At 37.8% G+C, this 25,000-nt stretch overlaps 4 protein-coding genes across 5 annotated transcripts in view; 1 reads left to right on the top strand and 3 right to left on the bottom strand.

Moving 5' to 3' along the window:
• Window positions 1-1,729: 1,729 nt before the first annotated feature.
• On the bottom strand, window positions 1,730-2,628 carry LOC138015568 (uncharacterized). Its single transcript, XM_068862643.1, has one exon. The coding sequence runs from the start codon at window positions 2,626-2,628 to the stop codon at window positions 2,095-2,097; it is 534 nt and encodes a 177-aa protein (XP_068718744.1). The 3' UTR covers window positions 1,730-2,094.
• Window positions 1,730-15,008, bottom strand: LOC138015570 (transmembrane protein 216-like). Its single transcript, XM_068862644.1, has 7 exons — window positions 14,986-15,008; window positions 14,612-14,628; window positions 9,725-9,818; window positions 7,831-7,929; window positions 6,287-6,395; window positions 5,696-5,788; window positions 1,730-3,327 (listed from the first exon to the last, which is right to left on the bottom strand). The coding sequence occupies exons 1-7, from the start codon at window positions 15,002-15,004 to the stop codon at window positions 3,306-3,308; spliced, it is 453 nt and encodes a 150-aa protein (XP_068718745.1). The 5' UTR covers window positions 15,005-15,008; the 3' UTR covers window positions 1,730-3,305.
• A 64-nt stretch (window positions 15,009-15,072) lies between these two features.
• LOC138017865 (leucine-rich repeat-containing protein 51-like) lies at window positions 15,073-18,181 on the top strand. The gene is made up of 4 exons (XM_068864848.1): window positions 15,073-15,238; window positions 15,368-15,414; window positions 16,635-16,805; window positions 16,975-18,181. Exons 1-4 carry the CDS (start codon window positions 15,136-15,138, stop codon window positions 17,233-17,235), a joined length of 582 nt encoding a protein of 193 aa, XP_068720949.1. The 5' UTR covers window positions 15,073-15,135; the 3' UTR covers window positions 17,236-18,181.
• Window positions 17,329-25,000, bottom strand: part of LOC138017864 (magnesium transporter NIPA2-like) — an 8,707-nt gene continuing 1,035 nt past the window's right edge. For both annotated transcript variants that reach the window (XM_068864846.1, XM_068864847.1), the window contains exons 4-6: window positions 22,176-22,266; window positions 20,381-20,541; window positions 17,329-18,825 (exon numbers count right to left, since the gene is read on the bottom strand). In XM_068864846.1, coding sequence (XP_068720947.1) covers window positions 18,188-18,825; window positions 20,381-20,541; window positions 22,176-22,266 — 890 coding nt within the window. In that variant the 3' untranslated portion in view covers window positions 17,329-18,187. The remainder of the gene's footprint in view (window positions 18,826-20,380; window positions 20,542-22,175; window positions 22,267-25,000) is intronic.

Below are 25,000 nucleotides of genomic sequence, written 5' to 3'. Positions count from 1 at the left end.
GAACGCACGTTAGTCCTTACTCGTTCTTTCATCGCTGCGGCTTGTCGCTGAAACATGACCCCTTGTGCCTCAGCACCTTTAAATGTGAATGCTACGTCATAATGCAAACTGAATACAATACACAAGGAGTCTTAACCCCGGGAGATTTGAATTAGGTACAACATTTGGTCTGTTGTTTATTTTCCCGCAAAACTTGGTTCAAGGACGGTGCCTACTAATTCAAAGGTATTTTTGCGCGGTTTAATGAATATGCGGGAAAAGCAGATCTTAACAAGTGTTATTAAAATCCAAAAAGAAAATTGGGGGTAACCTCGCATTTTTCGAAAAGAATTAATCAACAAGGAAGGATTACGTTTTTGCAAACGTTGGCCGTGTAGCAATTATATTTGAACAGACTTAACTGATTAGAGTGTAATGTAAAGTGCTAAGCTTCTACCCCACACGAACCATGTGAGCGTTCGCCCTACTAATGGAAATGACCCACACAAGGACAGAGAAAAACTGTATGGCGTTCTTTGCCAAATTAAAGCTAAAATTGCATGGTTATCCCCAATTTTCTTTTTGGACTCAATGAGCACTTGCTAAGTTCTGCTTTTTCTGCATAGTTTTGAACTGCGCAAAAATATCCCTGTATTAATAAGCACCGCCGATAGGAAATCCGAGTATCTCGAAATGCGCAGAACGTATGCGCAATCACAATAGTAGGCACCGTCCTTTAAAGATAGACACTTTTCTGACGCTGATGGGAACAAAACTGACACGAGATTCTTACTGTTGGATAATGGACTCTTGGAGGTAGTCAATTGAGAGCCTTAGGGACTCCTGGTTCAAGTTCTACTCCGTGAAAGATAATAGACCAATCCGGCTAACTCAATGTTGTACCCAAGTCAAATCCTTTAGGAATAAAACGTTTTGTTCCAAGCATTTTCATAACATTACATGTGAATGCTACATTACAATGCAAATGCAATGCAAAAATAATCTTAACCCCGAGAGATTGAATTGGGTATAAAATTAGTTGTGGTTACACTAGCCCTTTCACCCATGGGTAAATAGCGTTTACCAACAGGCAAGGGCGTTCTTGTGTGTAACCGCTTTCCCTAGACCTGCCCTTGGGTTATTTCCATGGATACATCAAAAAGAACTTCCCATGACAGTTCCTGAACTCAATGATACGGTTTACCTGCTCCCTGAGGTGGCTTAGTCAAAGCAGAACGTAGCTGATACACAAAGATCCCTAATTAATTATACCCTAATATTTTACCCCGAGGGGAGTAACCGCATCCCCAAGGGTAACATGAAACCTCAGCTGAACCAAACCCGAGCCATTGACCTTCCGGAAGGCCCTAAACTCAAGGTGTGTGTAACCACAACTATTGAGTTAGCCGAATCGGCCCATTGAAATGATTTTAGAATACCTGAAATTTCATGTATCTCTTAAACTTTCATTTTATGCCCATTCCAAAAGTTCACTATTCATATAGTTTCATAGAGAGGTTCGAAAATCGTTGCGGATTCCGGATAAAACTGTGGGCCTGGAATCCTGTAGGCTTGATTAATTACCAGCCGCTGATTCGGGAAATGAGCCAGTCCTCACCCTCTCCTCTCTAACCTTTTCGCCTCATTGCCAAGGCGAGTCAAGTGCTAAGTTTATGTGATAGTAATTATTTTTAACTATCATGAGGCCTCACTCTGAAAATGCGGCCGAACTCGAGTGAGTCCCATTCTGGTACGACTTGGATATTCTTTAATAAGACACTTGACCTATCATTAATTTCTTTCATATTTACAAGTATTCACAAATATGGTGAAATCCTTTAACAACTTTCCTTCGCATTTATGAACTCAACCGACTTCAAATTCCTTTCCTGATAATAACTTAGAACAATAAAATTATATAAGCCACATAAAAAAATGCTATGAAAGACAATAAATATTTACAAAGAATAACTTTTAACGCGTTTGAATTGTACTATACACGCTTCCTCAATTTCATTTCATTACATCATATCACTTGATAAAACGTTGGATCCACCACGAATGCGTTCCCTTGTCTAAGACTGTCTTATTTTTTCCTAAAAAACGCAGTCAGATTTATTCTTGAGACTCTTTATCCAGTCTATTACCAGAGGACAAATTTGGAAGAGGGCTATACGGAAGCTTTTCCCGTGAAATTACGCGACTTTTGGCACTCTTTAACAAAACAGGAAATTTAGGTTTGACCACTCTAGCACTGTCCCTATAAGACGGGCCTTGTTGCGCAGCGTAAACTGAAAAAAGTTCATTTAACCTTCTTTTTTCCCTCAGTCCCTTTTCCCGGAGTTCTTCCTGATTTTTGTCCTGAGCTAAGCTCTGTTCTCGCGCGAGTTTGGCCTTTTCTTTCCGCGAGTTTAGGTCTCGCGAGTAGTCCTTCGCTCTTTCCGCCTTCTCGAGAGCGCTTTGTTCTGTCGTACAAAGTTTTGGTTTCTTTGCCTTTTTCTTCGAACCCTTGGCTGCCCTCCTTTTTCCAGCCGAGCCACCATTGCAAGTTCCGGCTCCTTCTAAGTAATCCATCGCAGAATAGATTCTCTTAGCGGCAGGAAGCGAACTTTTCCTCGCATCTTCAATGGAAGGAAGGAAATTGGACATTGCGTCGCTGAGCCCTAAACTAAGTTCTGTGTTCTGTCAGCTTTTGTGAACGTTTTGGAGCTTGAATTTGACTGTTTAAAAAGAGAATAACGACAATGACAAGAGACACGGTGACTTCAACACACTGATGCGTCATAATAAGGTTAACGAGGTTTCGAATGAAACGCACGAGCTTACTTGAACATTTCTAATTGCCATTAGAAAGCTTCTTCTCTTTAAGAAAAAAATAGTGGAGTGAAGGAAAGAAAAACAACATCAAGCGTTAAAAAACAAGGATTCTTGAAATTCCTGGAAGATAACTTTTCAAGAAATCTGGCAAATGCCATCTTCTTCTCGCGAGAAAGCCTACGCGATGAGGAACCGTCATCTTTTTTCATCTCCGGCTACTTGTCCAGGAAGAAAAGGCTAATTATTCGCTATGCGGTAGCCAACATCGCAAAGGAAAAGAGACCCTTGGTGTCTGGCAAATTGCAGCATGAAAATCTTGTTACACACTCCGAGATGAAGGAGCCTGGATATTTGAGCGCGAGTCGAAGAAACGCACGTGAGGAAGGTCCGCGCGAGACGAGCGAAATTATTCATCTCGACTCTGTCACTCCGCCGGGCAAGCAACAGATACCATCATATTCCAGAAAATTCCCTTCGCAGAGAGCGTGATAGAATTGTAGAATCAACCATCATCTCAACATCGTTTGGTGTCTAAAAACAAAGACCACCTGTCAGTGCATAAGCTTTAAAGTTTGTTGTGGAACACTCATAACTAATTATAGCTGAAAATTTTCCCCAGCAGCGCGCGCGCTCTCAGTGGTTACTTCGAGGTCACATGACACCTAAAAATAAAACTATTTCCCGCCAAAAGTCTCTTATAGCGAGCAACAGTGGAAAGTCTATGACGTCAGAGGGTAACAGTACGCTCTTACCCGCGAATAGGGAGCTTACGAAACGAGGACGACGACGGCTACGAGGACCTCATTTTAAAATACGAGTTCGCGTTATTCGTATCACTACGAAACTATTTCATGTCGTTTCGCGTTAAAAATGTGTAGTAACTATCGAGGTATTAAACTTGTATGAGTGGGTTGGAAGCGTAGAGAGAGAACTGAAAATTCATCGTCTTGTGCTAACGTCCTCCACAGAACCTTGAATTTGGTGATTTCACGTCGTCATTTAGGAGATGACGACAAAGAAATGTACCAAAATGTAAAACGCACGTGCAGCGCGTGCAGAGCCATTGTTTTTGCTCACTAAACCTATTGCTTTGTAGCGTCGTCGTTGCCGTCGGCGTCGTCGTTTCGTAAGCTCTCTAAAGTTGACCGACGACCGCCGTTGCTGTTGCCATTGCACGATTTTCTTTTTTTCTATATAACAAATCACTTAATGGCTGGTCCCTCGGGAAACAGTTCATTTTATTTCCCACGAGTCTCAATATTTTCCTCGGCTGCGCTTCGGGGAAACATTGAGATTCTCGTAAAACAAAATGAACTGTTTCCCTCGGGACCAGTCCTTAAAGTGCTAAATATTTTGCACACACACTAGTGTACTGCATACTGTGATACTGCATGGGGGAGGGGTGAAGCACTAACATTCATATGAACTTTACTGGGATAATAATAGGGTTAATATTAGCCACTGAAAAGATAAGATGTGGAAATAACGTTCGGTGGGCCCTATTGTAAGACCAAGAGTTTGCTTTCCGCCAATGTGTCCTGGGGTGCGATTCCCAGATTTGGCATTATACATTATGGCCCTTTATGTGGGGTTGCTTCAAGAGGTTTTCCCCGCGTATTCTAGTTTTCCCACTCCTAAAAGAACTTGAGTTGACCTACGTATCAATTAATGGAAGTGCGACTTGCGTTGAGGAGATAGTTTCTAATGTTCTAATGAATGAAATGATATATGAAATGGATCATATATGAACTGCGGATATGAAAGCAAGTGAAGCTATCATGATCCTCGCAGTTATGAACGCAATTTTTGCAATTGAGTCTACTAGAGAAGCCTGGAAAATTCAGGACTTCAACGGGCTTTGAACCCGTGACTTCTCGATACCGGTGCGACGCTCTAACCAACTGAGCTATAAAGCCACTGACGTAGGGAGCTGGTCATTTGTGGGTTTGTGTTACATGTAGTTTCTTATACAAAAGGGGTGGTACGTCGGTGGGAGTACCGTGCGAAAACTTGCTTTTTATCGAACAAGCAGATAAAGGTAAAGTAAGCACCGTAAGAAATTCAGTTTTCTCTCAATCTCTTGAAAATGCCACATTTTTGGAGACACGTAAAAAGCAAAAGAGGGTTATTAAAAGACCACAGGACTTGTGAACGCTATGAAAACTGTGTTTTCTGGGGTGGGTTGCCTGTGTAACTATGTTAACCTACGAACGAAATGATGTATGCTCACACATTAATTGAATCATATAATGAACTGCGGATATGAAATAAATTGAAGCTATGATCCTCGCAGTTATGAACGCAATTTTAGCAAAGTTCTGCGTAGAGAAGCCTGAAAAGTCTGAAAACCTGAAAAGAAAATTTGAACCCACAGAAGACCAGCTTCCAACATCAGTGGCTTTATAACTCAGTTGGTTAGAGCGTCGCACTGGGATCGCGAGGTAACGGGTTCAAACCCCCGTTGAAGTCCTGAATTTTTCAGACTTCTCTACGCAATTGTTCAAATTGTGCTCATAACTGCGAGGATCATAGCTTCAGTTGAAGGAGAAACCTCACTGATCTGTGATTGGTCTAGCCCGCGTGGCTGGCGGGATTTGTTGGCGCGGGAGACAACTAACAAGCGGCGAAACCGCGCGGAGAATGGGAAGGGAGGCTTTGAAATCACAGCAGCCCTGCCCACTCTCCGCTCGTTATTTGCCAGGTACGCAGGTTATGATTGGTCATAGTTAGGAAATTTTATAGGGAATAGGAAACATTAGTTAAATTTTCCAATTACTCTGACAGCTAAGTCAGTCTTTAAGTGCAATATGAAAATACTTTTTCTTTCTTTTAATTCACAAATTGTATCTGCTAATTTCTCAATTTTTCTGGAGTACAGCATGGAGTTCGACTGGCTTACCTTTTAAAGGTAAAAATGGCAAAAATGCTGAAGATCATTTCAAGCCCAAGGAAAACCAAGGCGATACCCACAAGAATGGCTTCTATCCTTAAACTTAAGATCAGACAGAAAATGAAAGAGAAAAAAATTATCATTAATGCGTGGGGTTTGATATAAGGACATTCTTGAAACAAAATACTATGAGCAATGAAAACAATGAAAAACCTGTTGGCTCCGTTGACAAGCCTAAAAATTATCCACATTCTTGTCAAGCGGGGAAAAAAATGAACTTCTGATTGGGAGGGAAGTCTTGAAAGCCTGATTTAATATCAAAGAAGCATAGAACTACAGAGGAATTGCTAGGGCTGGTGAGAAACAGGAATCTTTAAAGGGGACTTATAAGGAACAATACAAAAATAAAAGTTGAGAAAAAAGTTCTCATGAATGTTGCTGTTTGTGTGCTTTAGAAGTTTCCATTTCTTGTCTAGGATTTTAATGAACTAAGAGTCCCCAATGAAGATGTTTAGGATCAGAGTCATAACACAATGCTTTTCTATACTCACTGGCTGTGAAGGAGATTACAAAGAGAAATAATATCATGAATGTACTTACACATAAGTCTGCCACAGTAAAATAAACAAGTCAATGAATAGCACAGGAATACCAAGCACTAATGAAAGCCCCAGAGATAATGTACGCTCTGCTAGATTTCCCTTGTAACCTACGACGAGAGCCATAAAAATGCATTTATTAAGGACGGCGCCTACTACTGTTATTGCACATACGTTCTGCGCATCTCGAGATACTTGGATTTCCTATGGGTTGTGCTTATTAATACAGGGATATTTTTGTGCAGTTTAAAACTATCCGGAGAAAGTAGATCTTAGTAAGTACTCTTGGTATCCAAAAAGAAAATTGGAAGTAATTATGCATTTTTGAGAGATAATTAAGCTTCAATTTGAGAAAGAACGCCATACATTGCTTTGTATTTTAAAGCTTTTTACAAATATTATTCATCAATATTATCTCTGAAAAATGTGTGGTAACCCATTAATTTTGTTTTTGGATTTTAATAACACTTGTTAAGATCTACATTTTCTGCATCATCATAAACCGGGGCAAAACTACCTTTGAGTTAGTAGGCACCGTTCTTAATACAGAAGACTAAAATAATACAATCATATCAGAAGTAAATTAAAGTAATCATCACACCGCCAACGAAATGCTCTTTACCCATTGATTCCTGGGAGTGAGACTTGACAGATTTTCCTCTAACGTCAGATGATTTTAATCGTCAACCGGGGGTGTCCTAGGGCGTTTGAGGCATCAAGGGTTAAAACGTTGGTCTCCTCGAGAGGTCTTAAAGTGGACCTTTAAGTGACTTTCCAATCCATATAGGAAATTGTATGAATGCGAGTGCATTTTGTGATTTATGGGCATGAATGATGTTTTGAAAGTTCTGAAAATTGCACAAGCCATAGACAAGTGCAGTTTGACAACTTTCAAAACATCATGAGTGACCAGAAATCTTGAAATGCAAAAGCAAGTTCATACTATTTTTTATTTATTATAAGCTCCATTGCTTTGTTTCCACAGCAACTTCTGTATTGCACTCTATAACCTCTTTTGCACTCTATATCACATTTATGCATTCGTCATTGAACAATCGATCAGGAATGCAATATTTTGTTCAGTATGTAATAATGGCTATCATCACACACCACAATGAAATGGCTGGGAAAGTTTTGCTTCGGAAACAGAATATCAAAAGCAGAGTTCAATAATTTTAATTTCCTCTATTTTCAATCTAATGGTTGGTTTAGTGCAAGTACAAATAAAGATTGTAGTAGTTGTTGTTAGTCTGCCAAAGTTGACCTGACATCTGTGACATTAGCCTTTGACACCTGGCAGGAATTGATGGTGCAACCAATAATATTCATTGGAGCTTCCATTATTGTTTTTTTTAAAGTTGTTATTTTTGTTGTCTTTTCCATTGTTCTCTCTCGTTGTTACTATTTCTATAATTGTTTCTGAAGTTCATGTAGAGGTTATTCTACATGTATTGCTGTTACTGCATGCCCCATACTCTCATTATTTTTCTTTTTCTTGTTATTATATTCCCTCTCTCTTTGTTTTAACACCACCTCCATACCTACCAAGGAAAAGCCTGACACCCTCAAAGAAAGCCAGAAGTAAGATAACGAAGATTTCAATACCCAGTGTGACTCCTGTGTCAGGGTATGGCAAAAGTACTCCTGCAAAAATACAATACATTAAAACCTTATATTAGATTTTAAAATCACTTCCTTTCTTCCTTTGGCCACTATGCACTTTTTTTAAAAGTAGCCGGAGTATCAGGCCTTCTGGTGAAGGGAAGGCAGTTGTTTCCATGATTGCAAAATATTAAGAAGCAGAATCACTCTTAGTAGACCTCAAGAAGTGACAAATGTTTTTGAGAAGGAGTGGGTCACAATACATTGCCGTGGTTTCAAGAACAAAGTTCTGGAACTTTGCAAACCAAGCGATGGCTTTGTTTGTACAATAATTTCCAATGGATACAACCACAAATGCAAGCAAGTCTCCACTTGCCCTTCTCCGTTAAACTACAACACCACTCGTGTCTTGGAAATTCAGACAATTGACACCACTATTAAAGTGTCCCTTGAACTCTACTCCTCAAGCAAAGATTAACAGCTGCATTTGTACAAGGTACCCCAACCTGTTACCCCTTGACACTTACCTATAGTTTAGCAAAATGAGTAGACTTACTTACTGTCTTAATGAGACACTAGGGAGCTTAAGCAACGACAACGGCGACGGCAACGAGAACGTCATCTCAAAATATACATTCGCTTTATTTTGATCGCTTCGTGTCTATTTCAACCTTTTTGATATGTCAGGGGTGTGGTAGTTCCTTAAAAATGACATTGGTAGGAACGGCGCTTAATTTAGGGGAGAAAATGGTAATTTATCCTCAAGTGCTAACGTTGTTCATAAAACCTCAAAATTGGCTATTTCACGTTGCAGTTTTGCTGACGACGGCAAAGAAATGGACAAAAGTGAAAAACGCACGTGCAGGGCGTGCAAAGCTATTGTTTTTGCCCAATGAATATGCAAATTTGTGACGTTCTCGTTGCCGTCCCGGTTGTCGTTGCTTAAGCTCCCTACTTATACTTGGATATCAAACAAAATGCATCTTATTATGAGCACCCTGGGTGCAAGTGATTTCCAATACCAAAAAAATACTAAGCAACCATTGACATAAACATCTAGAAACCTAGCTTGTTGGATTTCCCAAAGAATGGATCTGTAAAAATTCAGTTTATTCATTTATTTGCCATGACTAAAGGTTGCATTACAAAGGAGTGCTGCAGTGAGAGGTGGCTAAAAGCTGTAATCCCCAAAGTCATTCTAATTGGCTCCGGCATTCACGTTGTAAGGGGAATGGTTCACTAAAGCAAAAATCTCTCCACACTCCTCTTAAAAACCCCGAGGCCTATTTACTACTTGTAAAATAGTATATTGTGTTATAATAAATTGTTTTCATAATTATTATTTCCATAATATGAACAAATAGAAGAAAGCGCCTGTTGGGAGTTGACTAACTATGACACGTACCTGTTTTTCAATATAATGTTACATATTGTAATAAATATTTAAATGTAATTATGCCAGTGGCTAAGAAAATCAAATATTTACTCTTAACCTGGTCAGGCACAGGAATTTTAACAGCTATCAAAATTTTTGAGAATATCCTAGTCGAACTGCTCTTTTCAAAACTGCTGTTAAACATAAGGCCTTTTCATGCTATAATTCCACCCACTGATATATTTTAGTGCTTACAGCACAAAGAATTGCATTTCCATACTACACCAATTAATGCACAGTAAACATGGACTTTTAACACAAATTCTTTTATCACAAACATAGCTTACAGGTAAACAATAACATCCATATTTTATCACGCAAAAGACATCACCCAAATTTCATGAGGTGCCATTATTTAAAATAAGAAAACCTCAACTCTGAATAAAATCGCCCAGACTGTACCTTTGTAGACATAGAGCAAGAGTTCAGCGATGCAAAAAATGATTGCATAGTAAATGTTGAGAAAAAGAAAAATCTGTAGTGGTAAAGATGATAGCTAGTAGAGAGTCAAGGAATGAACTATAATTATGATGATTATAATTATAGTAACACTTAACTGGCGGGCCAGTGCTTATGGCCCTGGTCATTATAGTATTGGTGGTATGATTATAGTATTCCTCTTACTACTGTGATTAGATATCGCATTTGCTAACCGGTGGGCCAGTTGCTATTATGGCACGCCAGCATGCAGACAACACTGTACACCAATAAACATCAACGCCATGCCAAGCACTGGGTACACTTGCTCCTCATCAGGTAAATTACATTAAACTCTATTTTAATAAGTATGGTCCTATGATAATGAGCTGATAGAAAAGATTATCTAGGAGACAGGATAGACCAGGCCCTAGTTGTTCATATATAGTGACATGCTGTATAACTTTATCCATTGGATAAGTCGCTATCCAGAGTGTAACATATACTTTGCATTAAGCATTGAAAAAGGTTTTCAAACTCGCTTTACTTATGTGTGCTTAGAGAATGCATGTTCACAGATATGTGAGCAAATACTTAAATCTTTGTACAGATTGAAACCATTGGATAGTGACAACTGGGATGTGTAGTTGTCAGGAGGTGGGATTTGCATAAGGTGGACTCTCAAAACATCAGCTTACAAATCTTTCTTGTGGTGGTTAAAGTGCTACTATGATGAAATTTGCATCTTTCCTATCTAAGCCATTTAAAGACATAAACATGTAGTCTGTATGAGAGGTAGAATGCTGTTTACTATTTTCAAATATCTCTTTTCGTTTGAGAGATATTCAAGTTTTCAAAATAAGCAAATTAGCAAAGTGATGACATCATAAACTCAACTGAATGATGATAAAATATGATGGGCAAAGATTTTGTTACCAAGACAACATACTGGGTTCCAGACCTCCCTTAGGGATATTAATGGCTTTGTTGGCCACCTTTGGCATTCTATTTTGATATTTACCAATGGTGCCTCATCTGCATGATCCTGCAGGCATATAGATAGTTTAGGTCGAGTTTGTTGCCTTGCTAAATGTTTTTCTAGCTTATAATCACCAAGAATATTGAATCAGGTTAGAGGGAACTGGGAAAGAGTGAGTTGCCATGGGAACCAATTTCTTTACAACTGAAGGTGTGTTGCCCGTATAACTATTACCCTACCAAGTTTCAATGGTCTCTGCTACAAATTGACCAAGATAGCTCTATTTATAATACTTGATTTTATATTGGGTTGAGTGAATGACATCATCACTAATCTCATTTGCATATTTTACACATTTTTCAAACTTAAATATCTCCGGAACCAATGCAGATATTTCCAAACGGTAAACAGCAATTTTAATCATCTTTCTTGGAATTCTATATGATAATTAAACCTTAGGCTAAAAATTCAAGGGACAAAAATTTGATCATAAAGTAGTAGCACTTTAAAGGGGCTATGTCACGCAAAATAATGTACTTTCAGGACACCCAAAATGCCCAAAAGGTAGAATGAAACATTGCAAAAAATCACTTTAAACCACTGAACAACACAAACGAAATACAACCAAAAAGGGAAAGCGAAGCATGGATGGACACAAATGGACAAGTTTGAAACAGATTGCATTTGGGTAATCTTGAAAAAGATTACAAAATTTTAGTATCTAAAGAAACTGTGGTACTGTGTCGGTGGGAGATTGAAACATAAATTGATTTTATCAAACGAGTTGATAAAGGTCGAATAACCACCGTGAAAGATTTGGAAAGCTGACGTTTCGAGCGTTAGCCCTTCGTTGGAGCGAATAGAGGAATTGTGCTTGTTGTAGGTTTACATGTGTGCGGAGGAGCTTTGCTATTGGTAGAAATAGGGTGACATGAATTTGTGAATAGATTAATGGAATGAGAGGCGTTCATTGATTCCACGTGGATAGAGTGTGCCCTGTTGAAAAATAAATTTTTGTTCGAGATTTTTACGGCTTTCTGTGTTTCCGTGGTGTAAGGATAGGCCGCAAATAGTCATGTTGTGGTGGGAGTGATTAGGCAGATTAAAATGGCGTGCAACTGGTTTTGAGGCATCTGTCGTTTTTTTCTACATCTCGTAGGTGTTCGCGAAAGCGGTCCGCCAATCTTCTTCCTGTTTCGCCTATGTAGATCTTTTTGCATAGTGTGCAGGGTATGCAGTAGATGGCGTTTGCGGAGATGCATGTAAAGTGGTCAGTGATTTTAGCAGATCGATTAGGTCCTGAGATCTTAACCCATGTTAGAAATAAAGGGACAAGTTTTGAATTGTGTGTGTGTACATTTGAAAGTTCCTGGTTGGTTGTCTGACTCGAAAGCGCTCCTAGCTACCCGTAGAAAGTTACCTAATAGATGGTTTTGTCGCGTTTGAATGAAATAAGTGGTGGTAGAGGAAAGATGTGTTTAGTTTCAGGATCACTGCGGAGAATTTTGAAGTTTTTGAGAATTACATTTTTGACTGCAAGGTTTTGTGGATGGTAGGTGAGGGTGAATGGAATTCTGTTGGTTTCTTCGTTTTGTGGTGATTGTAGTGCGGTATTTCGATCGATTTCTTGGGCACAATGTTTGCCTGTGGTGACAGTGGAGTCTGTGTTGCCCCGTTTTTTGAAAAAACTGGCACATTTCATTTCTTTCATGGTGGTTATTCGACCTTTATCAACTCGTTTGATGAAATCAATTTCTGTTGAAAAAGGTCAGCCTGATATTTTTCAAGTTCACGGCAAATTGCCTGGATAAAAGTTGTTTTTTCTCAGAATCGTCTTGTTTGTTATGCAATGATAATTTTATCAGTATAGGAATTTCACATCACCATTTGAGTTTTAAACTTGTGATAAACTAACAGATTTCCCCTAAACACCTTTAATAAATAACATGACATTGCCCCTTTAATTTACCTTTATTTAAAACTCATTTGATAAGACCAAATTTTCATGTTTTACTGCCCAACAACACAGCACCACAATTTCTTTAGAAATTGACCCCTTCATTTGCCTGTTGGGCTGTCACAGTGCAACCAGGATAACCGTGAACACAGAGGTTTCATCAGAAGCCAGTTACCGGCAGTATACATCGTCTGTTTGTCAGAAATTTTCCTCTGACCGCTGGATACTCTGCCTTGCTTTTCATTCAAACCCTTGTAAAAGACAAGAGTGACCATCGCTTACATTGATTAGCCCAGGAATCTACTTCAAAAGTTTTTGAAACCCCTGTGAACACCTAAAATATGCCAGGAATGCTTACTAATCTTAAGCCAATCATGTTTAAGTACTTCACACGCCAAAACCACAAACTGGAATAACTCATAATTCAGATATTTGCAGTGGCGCCACATGTTGAAAGCAACAGTTGCTCCGGAGTGCCAGTGATCAGTGGAAGGACAAATACATGCACTCTTCTGTTTCTTTACGAGTAGTCTCAGAGCTTAAACGACCAGAATTAGCTCAAATTAAACCAATTACCTGGCAAATCTAAAGCCGACATTCTTGTTGCACAAACAACAGCAAACACTCTGTGGTTTAGCAAGTGGATTTCAGATGCGTGGTTAGACAGAAATATCCTGACATATTTCAGGTGTTCATGGTTTTTCTGGTTGCAATGGTTACAGTGGGACCGGGAAAACCGTGAACACCTGAAACAACGAAATCTTTCATTTTCAATGTTGTTGCAATAAAATTCATATCATTAAAGCTGAGTATCTATTAAACTACATCAGTGAGAATAGACTTAAGTACTCTGGATGCCAAAGGAATTTTCTTTCAAGGTAAGAGAGAGCACTTATCAATTTGAAATCTATGGTTGAGAATGAAAAAGGATAAGTCCTTGACTTAAAACAGCTGAGCATTCTCTCCGACCTTGAAAAAAAAAAAGAAGCCTATATATATAATAAACAATAAATTAAAAACATTTTGTATTATTGTAATCCCCCTAGTTAAGCCTAGGTGCTTTGGGGGAAAACAATGAGAAATCTGTTGAATATCATTGAACATATTGGTGCTTTTTAAATCAACAACTATTAACTTCTTCCTTTCTTTTTTTATTTCCTCATTGATCCAATTCTTGTGTCACACCTAACTGAATGTCTTGCTCTATATTTGTGTTATTCAATTCTTTCTGCTTTGGGAGGAAACCTAACCTTGTATATAAGCCTCCTGGTTTCTTTTAAGTTTCCTTGCCATATATATTATCTTAACTTTAATCATTAAATGTAAATTTATTGTTATGTGGCAAAATGTTTAAATTAACAAAAAATTTCTCTGGAACCCATGGTAAACCTTAAGAAACTCTTTTTGGATGAATGAGTGCTTCACTAAACTTTAGTTTCATTTAAAGGGCGTAGAATAAACTGGGCTGTTTTTCACTAAAAAATGAAGGACTTAATGGGGACATAATTTTTCAGTGAGTTATTAACACTACAAAAAATTTTAACTGTCAATAATTAGTATTAGGATTTAGTGTAATTACATTGGTGATTATCAAACATTCTACGCACTGATTGGTTGCACTTGAAGTGATTATTACATGATAATCACCTAAGCAGACTCTTTCAAAATGGCCACAAGCCGTTTTGTTGGGTGACAGACGAAGAAATTAATTGTTTTGAAGAAAATGCATATTTTTCCAATAATCACCTACCTTATACTAAAACAATAATTATTCACCTCAGGCTCGGTGAATATCGGTGAATAAACACTTCAACTTTCTCTCAGCTTTTATTCACCAATATTCACCTTGCCTACGGCAAATAATTGTTATTTATTGCGCTACCCTTCTTAAAGCATGGTCACTATTTTATATATTCCGAGGGAATTGAAAGGATACTTCCACGACTGTTTTGCCTGTAGAATAAAAATGAACCAGTCAGAATCTGACAAATGATTTGAAACAAACTTAATATTTGACAGTAATAGTTGTAGGCATATGCCAATGTAATCCCAGAGAAGAGCTGAGTGATAGAGTTGGATGGGGGAAGAGTGGGGGGCGGGGGATGTCACTGCTGAGCGATATTATTAAAAGTTCCCACGCATGTCCCCAAATTTGTGCTAAATTCAGCCACGTGAACCAACTTCTGAACTTCTGGAAATGAAATTCCCTTATGTTATGCCTTATAAATATGGAGTCATCATAAGGGGGAACAATGCAATGGGAGAGACTTAAAACCGGTCTGAAAATTATTAAACACAAGCACTACCAACCTCTGTTATCACCCGCCATATTTGTTTTTGAAAGTCATCCGCTGACCTTATGTTCACTGTTTTCGTTGGTTGTCATGACAACTAGGTGTCAAACGTCACGAGAAAACAAAGATGGCGTCTGGTTAGCCAGCATGTGGAAGATTTTAAAAAATGTCGAGCAAATCTAAACCAACCGTTTTGGCCGCAGTTGATGCAGATAATGAAATCCCACCTCCGCTGGATTTTTCCTTTAAATCATTGGCAGGAATTCAAGGTAAGTGACGGGCTCACGATTTATATTCAGTACACGAGGCGAACTTGCATTGTACAGGGACTGTATCAACTTAGCTGTCAGTTTACCGATGAGCAGCATCATTACAATTTGACACTTTTGTATTAATAGATGCCATGGATGAAGAACCGAGACCCGGACGACACAAGTTTGTCAAGGTATTGTACATGATTGAAATCTTAAGTTGTCAATGGCCAACAAGAATTAACTCAATTTAGAATTTGTCGTAACTTTCTAACGGCGGTGTCGTTGAAAGGTAGTTTCGCTTACTTGTTGTTCACAAAGCACCAACCAAGAATATATAGTTTACATGGATCTAATCCCAGCGTCAAGATCTTCCCATCTCTCTCAACTACAAGCAAGGATCCTGAGGTTAAGAATGTTCAAACTAGAGAGAGAGAACATATAGGTGGTTTGCAACCAATCTCTAGAGACACATATAACAATGCTGCAATGTACAATTTCTGGTGGACGAACAAAAGGAGCTCATAAAAGAGATCTTTTGTTTTCGTCCACCAACATGGCGACGATGACGTAACGTGAAAACCACCTATATACGGGCAGGTACAGGTCACAAGTCACAGGTCAGGGCGCAGTTGGAATTGACTGATGCATAATTAGGCTTAAGGTTAGCTGTAATGAATGTTTAGGTTAGTTTCTGTATTGGTAAAACAATGACCTGTAACCAAGGTGTCTCGAAAACGAAGACCCTATTAAAGAACCCCAAGACCCCGAAAACTCAGAAACGAATAAAGTACCCCTCAATTTGGCTAACCCTCTAAGCCTAAAGGTGGTTTACCTAACAAAGTTCAATAGAACATACAATAATAATAATTAAATTAGAACATGCTAAAAGATCACGGGCCCGTTTCTCGAAAGTCCCAAAACTTTACAGGCCATTTTCGGGTGTCACAATTTCTTTTGCATCTTAAGAACGGAGAGGATTTAAGTCATCAAACTTCACAGTCCTTTTTCTTTTTGTCACCTTAAAGGCATGTTCAAAGATCAGCTTTCCAAAACAAGCAGTTAGTAGTTTCACAAATGGCTTTTCGGACCCGAAAAGTTTTCGGGACTTTCGAGAAAAGGGCCCCAGGCCCCAGTTGTTCAAAAGGTGGATAACGCTATCCACCTAATAAATCACTATCCATTGGGTAGGGCAATTGGTTTCGCTATTACTTATCCACTGGATAGTCATTTATCCGGTGGATAAGCGCTATCCCATTGTTTGAACAACCGGGGCCAGAACTCATAGGTTCATAAAATGGGTATGGTGAAAAAAAAAAAAAAAAAAGAAAAGAAAATGTGACGTGATGTGTCGCCACAAGTTTACCTCAGTCTGTGTATTCTCAAGTGCAAATCATCTTTCTTTGTGTCATAGACAACTACAGAGTCAGGACAACAGAAGTACAAGGCGACTATCCTCCGCTTCTGCTACAATGCCATCTCAGACCTTCAGTACTTTAGTTCTACGCTTGAACATTTATTGGAAAACCCATATGATTTGTCTTGGCTAGATTTATCATTCAATGACATCTCAACCATTGACGAGGTAGCTACAGTGTATGTAGTCTTAAGTTAATTTCTTGCAAACTGAATATTAAATACAAAGACATGATGAATTAAGGTTCCTCCTTGAAGCTTCAGGTTTCAGAGCCAATTTTTAATCCATCATAAGCCAGTTATCAATTAACATGTCAGATGTTTTAAATTTGTTTTAGGTGTTACTTCAGTACCCCAAATTGAAGATTCTGTACCTACATGCAAACAGCATCGAGAAGCTGTCAGAAATTGACAAACTTGGTGCACTTCCAGAACTCTTTAGTGTAACACTGCATGGAAATCCAATAGAGAACATTCCTGGTTACAAGCAGTATGTGATTTCTGCCCTACCTCACCTAAAGGTGCTTGATACAATCCCAATCACAAACCAAGATCGCTCAGATGCCTTGACTTGGAAGCGGAAATTCAAGAAGAAATGACTGTCTCACAAATATAACTTCCAAAAGTAAAAAGAACCAGTATTTGGCAATACCATGCATCTCGTAACTTTTACACAGTAATGGCATACAGTATTGGCTTTTAAACCATATATCAACTACAAGTCATTTATTTATCATAGTCAATCTCTTTCCTGGAAGACATAATGTATTGTGAAAAGAAACAAGTGATCAAGAATCCCTTTCTGTGTTGTCTCTAAACCCAAAGTTAGTCATTAATAATATTACGATCTCAATTTTTTAGCACATTCTTTCAGCTCATGGGAAAAAAATAGGTAAAGCCCTATTAATCTGGGTGGGAGGCTACACAATGCATAAGAATGATATTCAGTTCAATCCTTATTTCAGCAAATTTTATCACATGCCACTGTCAGCCAAAGTGAACACTTATCGCTAATGCTACAGTATTTCATGATTCATTCTTAACACCAACAAAACACTAGAATCAAGTGCTGCCCAAGACCGTTACAACAGTAGTGGGTCAATGACAGCATTTTGATAAAAAGTTCAACAACACGCACCAGTACTTTATCACCTACATTTTGTACAAAAATGAAAAAAAAAAAAAAATGAAAAATAACGAAGGCAAAGGCAATAGAATACCAATGAATCATTAATTTCAATTATTTCTTGAGTTTCCTTTGTCTGTTAACTCATTGATCATCCTAGCCCAATACATTCTGCAGAAAGAAAACTAAGATACTTTTTTTAGTTAAAAAACTTTATTTCCATGATAATTAATTTATAGAAAGCCAATCCAATCTAGGTTGTGGTAGAAACTGCTATTTACACTACTCAACGTTGAGTTTAAGAGCTACTAGTGAAAAAAATACATGTATTTTGGTATAAATATGTTAAGTACATTTGACCATCCTATTTGTATTTTTAAATCCAATTCATAAAATTAAAAAACAATTGTATTTTAAAATAAGTATCACAAATGGTTTGCGTTATTTGCAAATGCTGCCACTTCTTCTTCTTCCTCTTCTTTTACACCCATTGGATGCATCAGGAATGCTTGAGCCTCGTCATTTATCACAGGACCAGGTTTCCGTATTCTTGTTGCACCATTCGGCTGTGTAGAGAACTGAAGAACATCCTTCAAACTGAAGTGAACGTCTTTAAATGCATGTAAAAGAAACACACCAAACACGATTGTCAAGAACCCACAGATTGCTCCGATGGTGTCTTTACTGTCCATTACTTCCCATTCTCGGAACAGAATTGCGGATGCAATGATTGTTAATGTTGTAAACATAACGTAATATATTGGAGTGACCAATGAGGTATTGAAGATATCAAGAGCTTTGTTCAAATAGTTCATTTGAGTCGTCACACATGCTAAAACAGCAATCAATAATCCCCATGCTACCGGATTGGTCAGCTGATTGTCTCCGTGAGCTGTCTCTCTAATTACAAGCCCCAGGCCTTTACATCCCATCACAGATAAGGAACCAATCAGGGAACAGATTGAAATATACACCAAAATGTTCTTTTTTCCAAAGCGTGGTCCATAAAAGAACATCAAACCAAGCGCAATTATAATAACAATAACACCATATGCCACAAATCCTAGAAAGAGAACATGAAAGAGGAACACGTAAAAAGCAAGGAAACCCAAGTGCTGAAACACCAATGACAAAAATACATTAAGCTCAGTTTTCATCATAAATAATTATTTTATAATTTCGTATTCTATAACCTCATCTTCTATCCATTCCACATTAACTTTGTAGAGGATTCTTGAATCTGAATAGCCACACCACCTTGACATTTGAAAAGCGTCAGATAAAGATAAGATTTGAGCCCAAATATATGTTTAATATATAATAGTGCAGCCTGTTAAATAATATTTTTTGTCCCTCAATTCAAAGATCTTGAAAGGTATAGATCGTTTTCACTGTCATGCAATAAAAAAATAAATCGAAAACCATCCATTTTCCCCAAACTTCAGATATTCGTCGAAATGTTTTGCGGAAATTTACAGAGCCCAGTATGAAAACGCCATGTTGGTGCACATCTATGGTGCACCAATATGGCGACCGGAAAATAGTGTCAACATCTGTTACTTACTTTGGCTATCTAAGCGAGTGATCATCTGTACTGAACAGACAGCTATTTACCTAAGCACTTTTCCTAATGCTTTAAATTCTAAAAAGGCTCAAAACCATGAGATAAATATATATTTCTCAATAAACTCGAACCAAACTAGGGTTTCTAGTCCTTATCCGCCAAGACTTGAAAGTCTAACCATTTGCGGATGTCATTACAAAGGCAGCATTTTCTCCTCAGTTATTTAAAGACCCTGAGTGTTGGTCCGGCTGGAGTCGAACACAAGATCTCCCGCATTGCAGCCCAGTGCTCAACCAACTGAGCCACCGGTGCGCGGAATAAAGCCCAAATACAGCCGACCCACAATTTTAAGTCTAAGCCTTTGCTATCTAGCTATTTCCATCACTAAGGTCAGGGCATAGGTTAGTGTTATTTTAAGCTTAGGGGAAACGCAGCTGTTTATCCTTACTTGTCATGAGAAGCATTTGGGGGACGCTTTGTGACATTAATTGTCTGTATTCTGAAACATTGAGTGAGTTGGGGAGAAGAGCAAGAAGACACAGTCTTTGTAATGCTTATTGAAATCAGTGTGCATTTAATTAGGGGTATTTCTGGACATAATATCTGGGGAGAGATGAAAAACTTGCATAAATACAGCCCACCCACAATTTTTGCACTACAGGAGCAAAATTGATTGAAAAAAAGAATCTGTAGATGCCTTCATTAAATTATCTCGGAGTCCATGTTTTGTAAATACCTATCTAAAATTTATGGAAGAAGTTGATCATCATGTATTGTTATCTAAAATTTAATGAAACAGCAGAAAGTTATTACTAAAACATGACTTCTCACACACCGCTGGTAGCCATGCATGTCAAGCTGACTGCTGCAAGCTGCAAGCCTGACCTTTATTGCAAATTCAAAGCTAATACAAGTAGCATTACACTAAAGACCGGAAATAACAGCGGTGCATGAGAAAAACATTTTTCACTTATTTCATTTCACTCAGCCAGTGAAAAATTACTCATAACCCTACAAATGATATATTTGATGATTGTTTCTTGCAGTTATTTACCAAATGATCCAAGTTTTACTTCCAAGTCGTCAATGTCTTTCACTTCCTCTTCTTGTGGTGCATGAATCACCAACACAGTAGAACCAATTATCGATAAGACACAGCCAATTTTACCATGAAGATTCTGTTTCTCATTTAAGAAATATGAAGCTAGCACAGCACTGAAAGACACAAAGTCAGGCATACAAAAAAATGAGTCAAAAGTGGTAATGAAAATTTTTCATTTCTCCTCCTTGCAATAATGAGTTGTCTGACCTTCTACAGAATATAATTTGGATGAAAGTTGCTGACCTTTCATGAACATTCTGACCGTAACCTTAAAAATCTAACCAAGAATTTTCTTTTTGTGGGTATTGCTAAACAATACGCATAATGACATCAGGTCAGGTGTGCAAGAGTGACTGGGTGTCTGGTGGCAAGAGAGGGTGTCTGTGGTGGGTGAGAGTGAGTGGGTGTCTGCTGTGGCAAGAACTTTCAGTTAATATTTCTTGTCAAAAGGTAGAAAGACTGAGAAACCAAATGTACCAGTAGAAAGCAAAACGTCTCCCAAAATTTTGGTTGTAGTTTTCTTAGTACCAAAATTAATAGCAAAGAATATTTATTTATTACCAGTAAACGTTTCTGTCCAATTGTTTTAATTTTGAAGTTCTAAATTACTGGAACTTCAGTGTCTGCAAGTTAGTGTGACATGTGCAATAATCTCTGTTCAAACTGGACCTCCCAACAAAATTTCTTTTTCTCTCTTACTTTCCAGTTCACAAAATATGAATCTCCCAAACAAAGAACAGTTGATGCAGCTGTGATCCATTTAAAGTTCTCAAACAGTATTCAAAATAAATTTAGTTCCTTACATACCCTCTTTGTAAAAGTTATAAAGGGGACATGATGGGGTTGATGTAGAGGTTGTTAAACCATTGACTTCTGAACCGCCTCCCAATGACAAGTAAAATCTTCTGGTTTTAGAGTCAAATCTATTACATACCTCTTACTAACCGAGTTCGAGATCCGTGCAGAGAAATCCAAAATACAATTTGGCCAAATTGGAATTCATTTAAGTTCTATGACTGAGGAATGAGCATAAAATTAAAATCAGAGCATTTTTAGCAGCTCTCTGGCATATTTCGGATCGTAAAATCACAGTTATTGGATCACTATGGCTGGAGTCGAGTACTATAGTACATTTTTCACTGGGCAGTTTCATGACGGGCAAATCTGTGGGAGAAATCGAAAATACAATTGGGCCAAATTGGCATTCTTTTAAGTTCTATGATCGAGAAATGAGCATAAAATTGAAATCAGAGCGTTTTTACCGGTTCTCTGGCTAATTTTGGGTCGTAACAACATAGTTATCGGATCGCTATGGCTGGAGTCACGTACTATAGTACGTTTTTCACGGGGCAGTTTTATGATGGGCAAATCTGTGTTTTTTCCCCTTGATTTATGGCCGAAGTGCGTGGGCCATAGATCAAGGAGAAAAAACAAGGATCCGTAACTTAAAGTACGGACCGAGAAAATGAGGTTAAAGTAAGATATTTATTATATCTCTGAGGTTAATCTGGCGCACTGGCAAGGGAACTAGACGATGTCAAGCGGAAGGTTCAACTACCACGAAAATTTCTGCGTCAAAATCCGAAAAACTAAATCTTCTTGGCTGTTTGAAATAGTTGCTTGCAAGATTCAAACAGTTTTACAAGTTTCTGTAACAGAAACAACATGCAAAGGAACAAGGCAACATGTGTCTCCTTGCATGTTCTACAGACAAGCTTGTTAAAATTAATGGTTGTAACACACCTACCTTACTAACACACTAATGGCACCTAATGGAGTGACAAGAATGGCTGGAGCAAAGGCATATGCCGTAAAATTGGCAATCTCACCAACAGCCACTAAAAATAAGATAACAATGACTATTATTTTAGGGTTAGGGTTAGGGTTAGTCCCATATACTGCCAAATGTTTTGCCTGGTTTTTCTTTAATATGTATCTATCGAACAAGTGACAAACCAGAGTAACATCATTCTGTAAGTTTCACAGCTCTCATGTGAGGAAGGGTTAAGTCACATGTTTGAATAATAATTATTTATTGTGGGTAAGATAATATTTTCTAAGTAAAGTTTAGAAAGGAACATAAACAGTTCATGGGGTATCTTTCAAGCTTGAAATAAAACCAAGAATTACACAGGCCTCGAAACTTGTGACCATGTTATTACAATGTATAGCACTTTCCTACTAAGGGAATCAAAGAAGTCTAGGAGCTGGATTGACAGCTATCAGGTAGGCTTAGCTGTATGTACAAAAATCTTTTTTTTTTGAGATCTTTAGATGCTGAAAAGTTAGCAAGTTCCAAGATTTTTTAGAGCTTTTAGAGCCAAAAAAATCTGTAAAATGCATTTAAAACTAATTATTTAGAGATTGGAATAAAAAAAAAAAAGTTCTTGCTTGTAATTTAAGAGTGAGCAGAATGAAGAGGTTTCATGGCTTAATGCACAGCCGTTTGAGCATTCAGTTATTTTATCCCACAATTCTGTTGCAGTTAGTTGTCAAAGAAAAAAACATAGCAGAGACGCACAATAGTGCATGTAGGCAGCATCAACGCTGTGGGTTAAATAATAATCGTTAATCATACTGAACTTATGTTATCCACAACAGCTATTTTGTAGCTGGCTTGTTTTAACTTATAATAAGGGTCTTTAAATTTTGATATTTTGTATTAAAATTTTGGGATTTTTTAGTAAAATTTTGAGATTTTTAGAACTTTGGAGAGTTTGTAGAACATTTATGGGAGATTATCCGGATCAATTTTTAGGCGATTTTTCGGGATTATTGTAGCTAAGCCAACTATCATCTATCCAGTCCCAGATAGCCCAAGGGCTTAACTCCTTCACCCCTGAAACGCCCCCCTTGACAAGTAAAATCATCTGGCATTAGACAGAGAACATGTAAAATCATCTCTATTAAAGTACTTGTAATTCATGTACATGTATCACCCTTATAGGGAAGGAGTTAAAAGGGGACATGGTCTTTGAGTGGACAAAAGATACTGCTCAGGCCTTGATGTTTTTGCAAGCAATTCTTTGTGCAGTAACTGCTTTATTTTGACCTTTGACCTTTTCATCTTTTGAAATAAAATATATTTTTTTGGCAATATGTGGGGCCATCAAAAAGTAACCGGATCCCACCAACACTAGTCTTTTTGTCTTAGAAAGCTGCTTTCCTTCACAATAGACCACTGTCATAAATGGTGACCACATTTGGCACTTAAAGGGGCTAGGTCACACAATTTTAGGCAATTTCAGCACTGGTTGAATGGTCATAGAATTAACTAAAATATCAAAATAACTGTTCAAAACTATAGAAGATCTCTAACAAAAATTATGCAGGAAAGCCAAGAAGGGACATGGATGGACAAAACTGGAGAGGATTGAAATGGATTGAATTTGGGTAAATTTGAAAAACGTCGGCCCACCGTTTTTCAAAATTACATCAGTCTGTATTAAAATGTCATTTACAAAGCTAGAAAATCATTCTCAGTTGTTATGTGGCTGTGATTTTGAAAATGAAAGACTCTTGCTCTGCCAATTTGACGTTTAGAGCTCATAATTAACAAAATTAAACAAAATTACCTAAAATAGCGTGACCTATCCCCTTTAACTACAGAAAGACAATGGTTGCTATTAAGGAAGCTTTTAAGTCAAGAGCCCTACAAAAAGGTTGCATGGATGGTTCTTTGACATGACTTCGATCAGAACGCACAGGCGCAACTAGTCTCAGTCCTCTGCTGTGTGTTTCAGTGAAAAGCATGTGAAAACTCTCAGGACACAAAAGGAAGAGGCGTTTTTCCACCGGATGGGAACCAACTCATCATCTTGTGAAAACTGTAGCATGGAATTTCTATTTGGACAAAAAATGACACTGATATTTTGAACAGTGTATCAAAGGAGGGCCTTATAATGTCATGATTTTTTTAAGAAATAACTTTTTTAAAACTCCATACTACAGATTTTGTGTTAGACTGTTCTCGTACTGTTACTTTGAAAATTTGGGAAAAACACAGTTAACTCACTGAGTTTTAAGGCATTTTCTGTTTTGGTCATGTGATTTACAATGTACCAAATATGGTTGTGAGTCGAACCAGACAGAGACTTGGCAAAAAAGGTAACTGTAGAATTAATGACACTCAAGAAATTATGATTATTTTAAGGGGTCCATAGCAATAGTTTGGTAGTTAAGAGCCATCCCCTTAATTGTATTTATGTTAATTAGACCTACTGCCCTCATTTTAAAAATAAATTATTTTGAAAGTTGCTTGTCATAGCAAGGCTAGAAAGGCTTATTACCATTAAAACAGAATATTTTATTTGGCTGCCATGAAGAAAGAGGTCTATTGATTAGAGAATGTCACATTTTCTCCATAATTTTCAACTACTACTTATCAATCTCAGCTGCCTAATTTGAACAACACCACTTGACTTGGATATTCCACAAAAACATTGATGTAACAAGTAGAAAGTATGGGGAGCTTCAGATTAGGGCTACCTGTAGCAAATGGGTTATGATAATAATTTATTTAAATTGTTTACTTTTGGGGGAATAAAAAAAGACCTCAGAATTAAGAAAAAT

Source organism: Montipora capricornis, chromosome 9 (assembly GCF_036669925.1).
Source record: "Montipora capricornis isolate CH-2021 chromosome 9, ASM3666992v2, whole genome shotgun sequence".
Lineage (NCBI taxonomy): Eukaryota > Metazoa > Cnidaria > Anthozoa > Scleractinia > Acroporidae > Montipora > Montipora capricornis.
Note: the sequence above shows the minus strand (reverse complement) of the source record. Positions and strands in the feature narration are given on the sequence as shown.

Coding starts and splice junctions, on each gene's coding strand:
- LOC138015568 (XM_068862643.1), bottom strand. CDS start 2,628: ATGTCCAATTTCCTTCCTTCCATTGAAGATGCGAGGAAAAGTTCGCTT.
- LOC138015570 (XM_068862644.1), bottom strand. Junction 7,930..9,724: donor CTTGCTCTATGTCTACAAAG/GTACAGTCTGGG, acceptor GTATTTTTGCAG/GAGTACTTTTGCCATACCCT. Junction 6,396..7,830: donor GGGTGTCAGGCTTTTCCTTG/GTAGGTATGGAG, acceptor CTCTCGTCGTAG/GTTACAAGGGAAATCTAGCA.
- LOC138017865 (XM_068864848.1), top strand. CDS start 15,136: ATGTCGAGCAAATCTAAACCAACCGTTTTGGCCGCAGTTGATGCAGAT. Junction 15,239..15,367: donor ATCATTGGCAGGAATTCAAG/GTAAGTGACGGG, acceptor TTGTATTAATAG/ATGCCATGGATGAAGAACCG. Junction 16,806..16,974: donor ACATCTCAACCATTGACGAG/GTAGCTACAGTG, acceptor AATTTGTTTTAG/GTGTTACTTCAGTACCCCAA.